General features: G+C 34.0%; 1 protein-coding gene across 1 annotated transcript in view; it reads right to left on the bottom strand.

Annotated features, from left to right (window-relative positions):
* The window catches only part of DPH6 (diphthamine biosynthesis 6), an 83,452-nt gene that overhangs the window by 17,115 nt on the left and 56,351 nt on the right, over nucleotides 1-9,986 (bottom strand). The window contains exons 6-7 of the mRNA XM_009071714.1: nucleotides 4,177-4,271; nucleotides 1,422-1,509 (exon numbers count right to left, since the gene is read on the bottom strand). Of these exons, the coding sequence (XP_009069962.1) occupies nucleotides 1,422-1,509; nucleotides 4,177-4,271 (183 nt within the window). The remainder of the gene's footprint in view (nucleotides 1-1,421; nucleotides 1,510-4,176; nucleotides 4,272-9,986) is intronic.

The raw sequence follows: 9,986 nt of genomic DNA, 5'->3' as shown, positions 1-9,986 counted from the left end.
AGATAAAAGTAAAATCTTGATTCTTACATAAAATGTTATGCATTTTAATATGATTTTTTTCCTGATTTATGTAAAGCTTTGTGGTATTCCTTTTCCCTAGCCTGTCACACTGTAGTGATGTATGGTAGATTTTAGCGTCAAGTTTGCCATGAGCAATAAAGTCAGTGCCCCCAAAGAAATATTAATACATTATCGCTCTTCCCCACCATGCCCCATTCTCAAATTTTCCGTTATTCAGCCTATTTGGTTTTGCTTCATATAGTTAGTTGATATCCTTTTCACAGTCTCCCACACAAATATTTAATGTTTTATTTTTGAAAGAAATCCCAAACTAGAAATTGACAGCATGAAATATAATGTACTTTCCAAGGCAAGAATGAGGCCATAATGGAAGAAAAACATAGAGGTATTTTATCTGTTTGGAACAATAAAATTAAAAGAAACAAAATGGAGGGGGAAGGGAGAAGGCATGATTTATTGAAAGACATTCAGGAAATGTAGTTGCTCAAGAGACATGAAATGTGAAATACCAATATAATAGTGTTCTATAACGATCCCTGTACCTGTACCTTCAAAGTGCAGAAAGAAGTAGGAAGACTGATAAAAAGATGACTGCTACAGTAGAAGAAAGATCATGAGGCTCTCTCTTCAACAAAATACTGGTTCTTATATAGATCCAGGAAGAAAAAAAATTCATTTTACCCATAACTTAATAAAAATAAAACCAGAAAAGCAATGACAAATACTAAGAAAAATAATTTACATTTTGACCTTAGCTCTGCTCACATTAAAGTCTACAACATTTAAACCACTGGAGTTCCTATTCCTGTTCTGCTGTTTCAATAGAATCATACACTAAGAGAATTAATCCCAGTGAAGCAATAATAGTTCATTTTAGATTTTTGACCTAGATAATCTCCTTTATATGATTTGAAGTCATTCATTAGATGTATCTTTCTTATGGAAAAAACCTATACATTCAAAACTCAAGCACTTGTAGGTTAGCAAGTTTTTACATCACCCACTTTACAACAGAAACAGCAAAAAGAGATGCCACCTCCCAGAGAACCAACACTGTTCATGCAGTTTCCTAATACAGCTGTTTTCCACAGTGTGGCTAGCTGTACTACACAGGTTACACATGTGCTTGTCTGAACCATGTTGGATGAGAACGCTGAGATTTCAAGATGAAAAATGCCACACAAATATTCTACCTCCATTCATTCATTTGACAGAAGGAAGCATTTGTATTCCATCTTTCCTTATAGTAAGTTCCGAAATTCAACTAAATATGTACATTGATATTTGAAAATACACCCACATGAGAATACGTAGGTTCACTTCAAACTGTGCCAAAGCAACTAAAAAATAGAAAGCATGCATATAGCTTTAAAAGAAGACAACATTTGCAATGAACTTGCCTTATTCTCCAGGTGTAATTTTGAAAAATGAAGGTAGGCCACAGGTGCAAAAGCATCAGCTGAATGCACGACTACCTTGGCTGAATCTCTGAAATACAAGATTTTTATCATCAAATATTAATATATCATTTTATATAGAGACAATACTTAGTCATTGTATAACACAGACTCCATGGTAATTCATTGAAAATCTGTTAATTTTTTTATCCATGCTTTCATATAAATTAAGAAAAGGTAGTTTGCTATATAAAGTCATACGTTGAACAACACATTATCTTCAAGAATTTTCAAAAGGGATAAAACAAGCTTCCTGTGTGAGCTGGCACAGGCAGGATGCAGGAACAACCACACAACCAGGGATGAAATGCACTAGGATCCCTGAAGCAGCATTCGGGCAGAGGCACACACGAAGGGACACGGGCACCACAAAGACTCAGTCCATGCTAGAGGATCATCAAACCTGCTGGTTTTGCCTGTATTTCAGGGATTTACACAGGCATAATATACCCCTGTGCTTTGATCTTTCCCACAGCAGGGCAGGAATCTCAAGCATGTTTGAAAGGGTGTCCCTAAGTCCATCACAAGCCTACGTTATCTAAACACAGACACACTACTTGCCCAACATGCAAGGCCAAACAACAATTAGTATGATACATGTGTTTTTCAACACCCCAGCTGCAAGTCACTTGCCAATCTTTTGTTATTTTCCCACACTTCCAGACCAGAACTGAGAGAATTCAGTTAGCTGTAGTCTATGAAGGCATAAATTACATTATGTTTTACATCCTAGAGACTAATATGTAAAGCAATCTTTTAATTTCATCAACACAACATTTTTTAAAAGTTGATTGTTTTGATTAATGCTCCAGGGATTAGTTTTTGAAGAACATACAGTATTTCACACTGAGAAACTGACTGATTCAACCATCTTGCATCTGATAGTGAAGACTACTAGACACAACTTTTTAATGCCAAATGTGTTGGTAACAATGATAAACTTCCTGTGTGCTGATTCAAATTAGTTAATTTTAGTTTTCATTTTTACAGACACAATCTGTCACACTTTGATTCACAAGAGGCAGTATCTGTTATATCCATCTGCATGATTTTCCTACTTAAGGAAAAGGTAGCTCTAGGAAACAAACATCAGAAGGTGAGAAACGCAAAGAAAACATAAGAGAAACTCAGATGCAGTATAAGAAAATCTGAAAACTGTTATAAGGCTAAGGACACCCAAGTTTTTTGAAACCACAGTGCCCTTGGTACCTTCGCATTGTTCAATGAGATTATAAAGATAGATTTCTAGTAATGCCACATAAAAACTGTGCAAACTCAAAGCAGTTGAAGTCTTGGCCAGATTCCACTGCCTTAAGGAAAGTGTAAAATTAACAGAAATATCTGTTCCATAAAATGTGTTTTGCGATGTAAAATAACAAAATATTGCACAATTATGATAAATACCTTTAACAAAAGAAGGTCCACTTCTCTTTTAGCAAACCTTTAAAGTATTTTGATAAATACACCTCAGCTTCATTCTTCACATTACTATCATACCCTTTATGATTACAATATTGTTTATATTTAAGATCAAAATGTAAGATACTTTATAGATGGTACCTAAAGCTTAAAATCATTCTTTTGAAATGACGATCATGTCTACTAATTCTAACAGAAATAGGTAGAAAATAACTTTGGAAAACTTTATTAACAGGAATAAATCATTAAAAATAATAAAACCAGACACCAGTACTCCAGTAGTACCTCGTACTGGGGGATCCTCAGTGTCTGAGTACATTCTCACTCAACATTTCTTGCTTGTTGTTCAAGTCCTGAATGGGGGAAATCTGGTACTGTTCAGACACGCATTAACTGCTTAAAACTAAATTAGCAGAAAAGCTTATAACAGAAAGAAAAACTTCCAAATTTAGCGTTACTAAATGTATATGTCTGATGAATTTAAAGAACACCTAGTAAATTTAAAAAAAATAGACCTTCACCACGAAAGTCATAATCACATCTATATGCTCTGTAATCTTGACCTTCCCTAAGATGACTGAGAATCAATCACCAACACATGGTTACTAGCCTGTTTACTTGGTTAACAGAAGGAACAGCAGCTAAAATATCTCAATTGAAGCATGCAAGCTTAGCTATTTAACAGGCTCATAAGAAACTTGTATCGAGACACAAATATTTTCCCTATCTCACAACATAGATTTTAGCAATTTATATCACAGGAATAAACTATTCAGTGTAATTGAGATAGATTCATGCAAATCTGTATTTAGAATACTTTGCAGAAAAATATTTATCATTATCATTCTAAGCTGCTAAACTTACACATACACCCCCATACACAAATAGTTAATGGAACACCACAGGCTACTGATGTGGCAGTTTATCAAATTTAGCTGTAATGAAAGATAAATATTACAGGCAATTCGCACTTCATGAAAGAATAAAAGTGTCAACGTGTAGGTACCAGTTTTACTGCAGGCCATAATCAGCAAGTAAACGAAAGTGCAAATGTCTAAAAAGTTTATAGCCCTCTATGAAGGCCTCATCTTGTCAGGTATTGATTTAGGTTTTCAGAGGACTTTGTCCGTGTTAAACAAAGTGAGTGCCTGTGAACCTAAAGAATGTGTTTTACCTCTGCCAATGCCATGTTTTACCTTTTACCTCTAGCTGTCTCAAGCTAAATTTTAATATATTTCCATTGCTTTAATGTAAGGAAATAGAAGAAACTCTTTCTTACACAATTATTTTCTTCTTAAACAGAGGGCAGTCCAGAGTGAATGTTTCATATTCTCCACCTTCTCCGCAAACATGGACTCCATATTTCTCAGAGAGCTAACAGAAAAGGGAAATTAAAATATATATGTATTACATTAAAGTAGTCTATTAAACATATTTTGCTGAAAATGTCAGTTCGTACTTGCTAAAAGACCACCCATAACAAGTCTGAAAAAAACCAAACATCATACATTCATTTCTTCATTTCTTTGCATGCATATTAAAGTGATCTTAAAATTACCAATGTGTTACATTTTAAGTAGAACTGTCACTGCAACATTCAAATAAACAAATTAAATCCTAGTTATTCCTCAGTGGCCATGAAAGGTTGTTCAGACTCCCATATTTCTTTAGCATAGCTAGCACATCTCTGTGAGAAACTTCTACTGTGAATCAACAGAAGTATCACTTCACATAGAAGCATACAATGAACCCATTTTTTGATAACAGATTCAATAGCTTCATTCTATATTTTACTTAATATACATTCTTTAAAAATCTAACAAATAGAACCAATGAGAGTTTTCTAAGTCAAAAAGCTAAAGCAAGAGCTAAAGAGGTAGAAACATGTTGTCTCCTATATAAATTGTACTGAATATACTTTTATCAATTTATGAGCATTTTATACACTTATAAATATTCCTGAAACTCTGGATGTCTCACTAAAACATGTAACTAGATAAAGTATTCAAAATAAGAGACATAACTGTCTTAATTATCCCCTACTTTATAAAATGAGCGGCTGTGGAGCATGAACCAAAGTTCTTCAGCTGGAACAAGGAGTGCGCAACTGCTGAAACGTTAACTGCACTTCTGTACTAATATACTGTACTGATAGGTAGCAATCAAGCACCTGTAACGTGCCTGAGCATGGGGACACCCTCTCTCTTTTTCTGTGGAAGAAATTCATCTCCACAACAGCAGAATATATCACCTTCTAAAGAGTCACAGCAGTAGCTGCTTCAAGCCAAGTCCTGTCCAGGTGTTTCAACATTAAGCAAGCATTAACATTCTGCTTAATGTCGCTCATGAGAACCTGAACTGCCTTTTCTTAGAGGAACAGAAACCCACCCATGGTGCTTCTGCAGTCAAAGTAGCAAAGGAGTTCACCACATGTAGGAGCTGGTTAGAAAAAGTGTGTCTGGAGGCTAGAAAATAATTCCAAATCTGTTGTTTCCTTCCTTTTAGGCAGACATGAGACTGGGATATTTATACATTGCCGGTTCTATTTCTTATATGGTTCCCATGATATTTGTGTACCAAGACTATCTGATATATCCAAATGATTCTGTATTTTTATTGTTGAGGTTGAATGCATAGTTTGTTACCACGCAGTTCTTTTTCAAAGTTTTCTATGTTAAAAGTTCAAAGTGTTTATAACTTCAGTTACTTAAACCAAATTCCTGAATCCTATTCAGCCTTCATTTTGAAGAAAAGGAAAATGTTCTGAGAAAACAATACATTGGTAAAAAAAACCAACTCTATGTCAGTATTTAGTTGTCTGGTGGTGTAAAATCCAAGTCTCTAATGGAGCATATATTTTTTTAAAAATTCAGTATCTTGTTATGAGAGTTATTTTTCACTCTTCCTTTCACATTTTCTTTTAAATAAAAGGAGCAAAAAAGAACCTTTAATCAAGTGCTCATGAAAAAATTACACTCCTGACATAAAAGACAACTCCATCTGTCCACAATGGCAACAAGGTTTCTATAGGACAAATACATCAAGAATAATTAATGTTGATGCAAAAAGAATGGACAACCTACAAAACAGTTACTCAAAACCTTTTATTCCTACTCTTATTGCAAAAAAAAAAAAAAAACAAAACTGAAGCAAAAAAACCTAAAAACCCCTAAAGAAAATTATTTTAAAAATGAGAGAAAACCAGGAAAGATCTTTCTAACTGTAACCTTTTCAAAATGGATACAAGGAGTGACTGTTTACAAGTCACTTTCAAAACTGGTAGCTCTACTTGTAAACATCAGTGTCTAGAATAATTCTTATTAATTAACATTCAATACTCAAAAGATGTGAGACTATTTCCTATCTTTGTTGTGGGAAATCCTCATCATTCTTGACTATACAAGGTGCTAAAGGATTTTCAATTTCTACAAATGTCAACAGGAACAGAGGATATTCAGCAGCTCATGGAATAGATTCTTAACATTCATTTAACAAAGTCAGCAACATTTTTAAAATGTCATCAATGACATCAGAAATTTGCTTTTTAGTCATTTAAAATATTAGAAATGTTGAAGAAAAATTATTTTTGTTTGTAAATTGGATGCTACATTCATAACAATACAACAGCTTGGACTCTAATCTAAATTTTATGATTACTATATCTGCCTTCTTGTTCAGATGAGCCAGAAAACTGAAAATTTACAAATTACAATTAAATAATTGCAAGTAGTGCAAGTCCAATTAGAAATCCAAAATAAATACATGATTAAAACATCTTCCAAGCTATGCAAAATTTATCTTAAGTACACAATGAGACACAAGATATATAAATGAGCAGCCCAAACATGACCTGAAAAACAGTTTCTTCCTAACTTGGGAATGAAACACAATGGTTAAAGCTGACTTTCTCATCCAACATTAGGAATCAAAGATAAATATATGAATTCAAGTGCTTCCTTTTTCCAGCAAAGACTTTGTTCCCAGACAGGAATTGCAACACTTAGTATAATCTCATCATTACAGAAATGTTCTTTACATCAAGATGTTCTCATCAACTTGTGAGGAAAGTAGACAAATAAACATTTTCTTATGGATGATTAGCTGAGCCAGAAGTGTGGATATATATATCCACAATATCCATTTACCATTCTATTACTAAATTCTAAAGAGAGTGTGAGCAGCCCCTGAGATGTGGCAAGTTGCCAAAAAAATTCTTTAGTGTAAAAAGCAAGACTCTTGTTACATAGGAAACAGTGGGACATGAAAGCAATTTAATAATTTAGCAATTATCTAGCAACCACTTCTCAATAATTAATCAAAGACCTATCATTTAGAGAAAAGCAGTAATTCAAAAACTTTCCTTGCTGCATAGCTGTCCTGAGCCAATAAAATTCACCCCTGCCAGAAGTACGCAGTCAGAAAAATATTTGCAAAATTAAATCCAAGTTTTTCCCACTCATTAGTCCTCCATTCTTCCATTGCTACAGCAGAAAAAGCACCTCACCTTTATGTCAGCAATTATCATAATTTCTGCTATGCACATAAACTAAAGGAAATCAGATGACTGAAAATTTAGGTGGCAATATGTATTTTCAAAGTTAAGTAATTCAGAAGATGAATCAGGGCTGGGTTTGTTTGTTGGGGTTTTTATCTAATCAACACTTACATATCTCTTATAATGCCTCAACCAGAGACTTTTTTTCTAAAAATAAAATTATTCCTTTATGCTTATTTCTTATATATCCAGAAGGCAAATTATAATAGGCACATTATAGTAATACAAGTTGATTTTAGTTTCATTGCTGGTTCCTTTAGGTAAACATTTAGCACAAAAATAAAGTAAGTTAAGTTCCATTTCCTGACCTGTTATACTGGAGAAGTTGACCTTTGTGAACAGATGCTAAAAGTAAAAGATACTTGCTACAAATCCTAATTACTCAACATGTCATACATGTGGCTCAGTATCAAAGATCCTCTTATATTCAACATTGACATTTTTCTGGGCACTGAACTTATTCAGATATAAACAGGTTTTCAACAAAACTGAAGAACATGTAGAACATTACCTAGTTGTAAAAAGAACTGCAAATATTCTCACAAACTTGCACACCACACTAGGAAAATGCTGTAATGAAACCCCTCCACCTAGCTGAATAAACAACTACGTAAAGTAATATTAGATGTCAAAAGAGAACCCAAAAGACAGTTCACAAGAACAGGAAAGAACATATCTATTAACAAAAATGCCCAATAAATTTATTGTGAAATTTGAAATTACTAACTAGATAATACACTACAAATCAAAGGTACAAGAGTATATAAAGCTGTGGCAGCTCCGTAGATGTGCAATGCTAAAATTAATTTATTATGGTGTTTGGTTTGGCATGGTCACAATATTAAATTTTATCTCTCCTCCTTACTAAAAACTGTGAACTCCTTGTTTTCACAGTCTGTCTACCAGAACTTTTGATGCTGAAGACTTCACTGGTTTGCAGAAGAGTATTTTTCAGATCATAAACCTAAGGATTTCTCTTCAGTTTAATGATTTGGTTTTATTAGGCCTTAAAGCCAACTAAGTATCCAGTAAAACCAATTTATTTCTACTGGCTTTGACTTTCATAGCATGCATATGCACAAGAATCAGTTACATGAACAAATAATCAGCTGTGCAGTCTCCCCTACAATGCCCTACTAGTTGTACACCTTAAGTTATGAAGTCATTGCTCTATTTATTGTTGTGTCAATAAAAGATAAAACCTGCAAATGTGGGATTTGAGAAGCATTAAACCACGACAGTAATAATTTCACTGAAACCAAGTAAGTAAGAATCACTTCAGTTGAGCCATCAAACATCAGAAAGAATACATCTAATTCACAAAAATTACAGGTACTTTTGGATTTCTGAGTTTATTATTTTAATTTCAAAATCAATGACAGTGAAATCAAATGCAGAAGAATGCTTCTTATTAACACAACTAAAATTGCAATACTTGCTGCTACAGTTTTAAAGAAAGTCAAGACTTCTGATTTGACTGAGGTATGTAGCTGCCCATCTGTAACCCCACTGAAGCTGCAACCTGAATTTTGGTAGCAGAAGCTTTCTACAAATGCAGGGACTGTACTTTCCTCCTTTTGGCTTATTTAACTTGTCCCACATAAATATTAATTTATCCAAACATGCCTGACCAGTATCTAATCAACATTACAGTAAAGTTGATGCTTCTGTTAAATCTGTTCCATGGTAAATTGTTCATTGTTTCATGATTACAAAGTTTTATCCTTCTTTAGCTGTCAGTTACTAAGATTTTGAAGAAAGAGCACTGAGAAACAGAAACATTGCTTAAGTGATATGCAGCTACAGACAAGCAGCAGAGAGCATAAATATTCTTAATGTATTATTTTCTTGTGACTCCAAAGATATTACAAACAATCTTTCTGGGAATTTATCAATCGGTAGTCATTTCTACAGTGGCCACAAAACATGACTTCACAAGTCACTACAACTGTTTTTGCATAGTAATGTACTCTCTTGCACTATACAGGATGTCAGAGCCAGAGCTGGCCTATGGCACAAATATGGATTGCAACCAAGACTCCAGTCTGGCATGCTCATGCAGTGCAATGCCAATTTAGCAGTCAGGGTCCTGGAAACAGTCTAACAGTGCTCATGAGTGGTGAATTGAAACTTGTGGTCTCTGTTTCTAAGTGGTTCATTAGCTGAGCCTAACAGCCATGTTAACACAGCTTTCAAATCCAAAGTTAGCTCAGTGTTCAAGTAGATTACATTACCTAATCCAAAAAATCACTGATGCTTGAAGTGGTGAATCCATTCCCTCTCCCTTTCTTTTCCTGTAGAAATACAGTCTATGCTTTTCAGAAAGGATAAATCCACTCCTCCTTCTAACTATTCCTGTATCTTACAGAAAACCCTAGATTTAGCAGATATTTACTGGTTTAAGTCTACCTTTATTACCATCCCATGAAATAAAACATCTACTAGTAACACATTATGAAAAAATATTTTATATTGAGTATACTTATTTTTGAGTACTCCTACTGTATGTCTCTGCTGCTGCTGTTTTACCCATA

The sequence above is a fragment of the Acanthisitta chloris genome, unplaced genomic scaffold (genome assembly GCF_000695815.1).
Source record: "Acanthisitta chloris isolate BGI_N310 unplaced genomic scaffold, ASM69581v1 scaffold7263, whole genome shotgun sequence".
NCBI lineage: Eukaryota > Metazoa > Chordata > Aves > Passeriformes > Acanthisittidae > Acanthisitta > Acanthisitta chloris.
The sequence above is the reverse complement of the archived record's forward strand: the minus strand, read 5'-3'. Positions and strand labels throughout refer to the sequence as shown.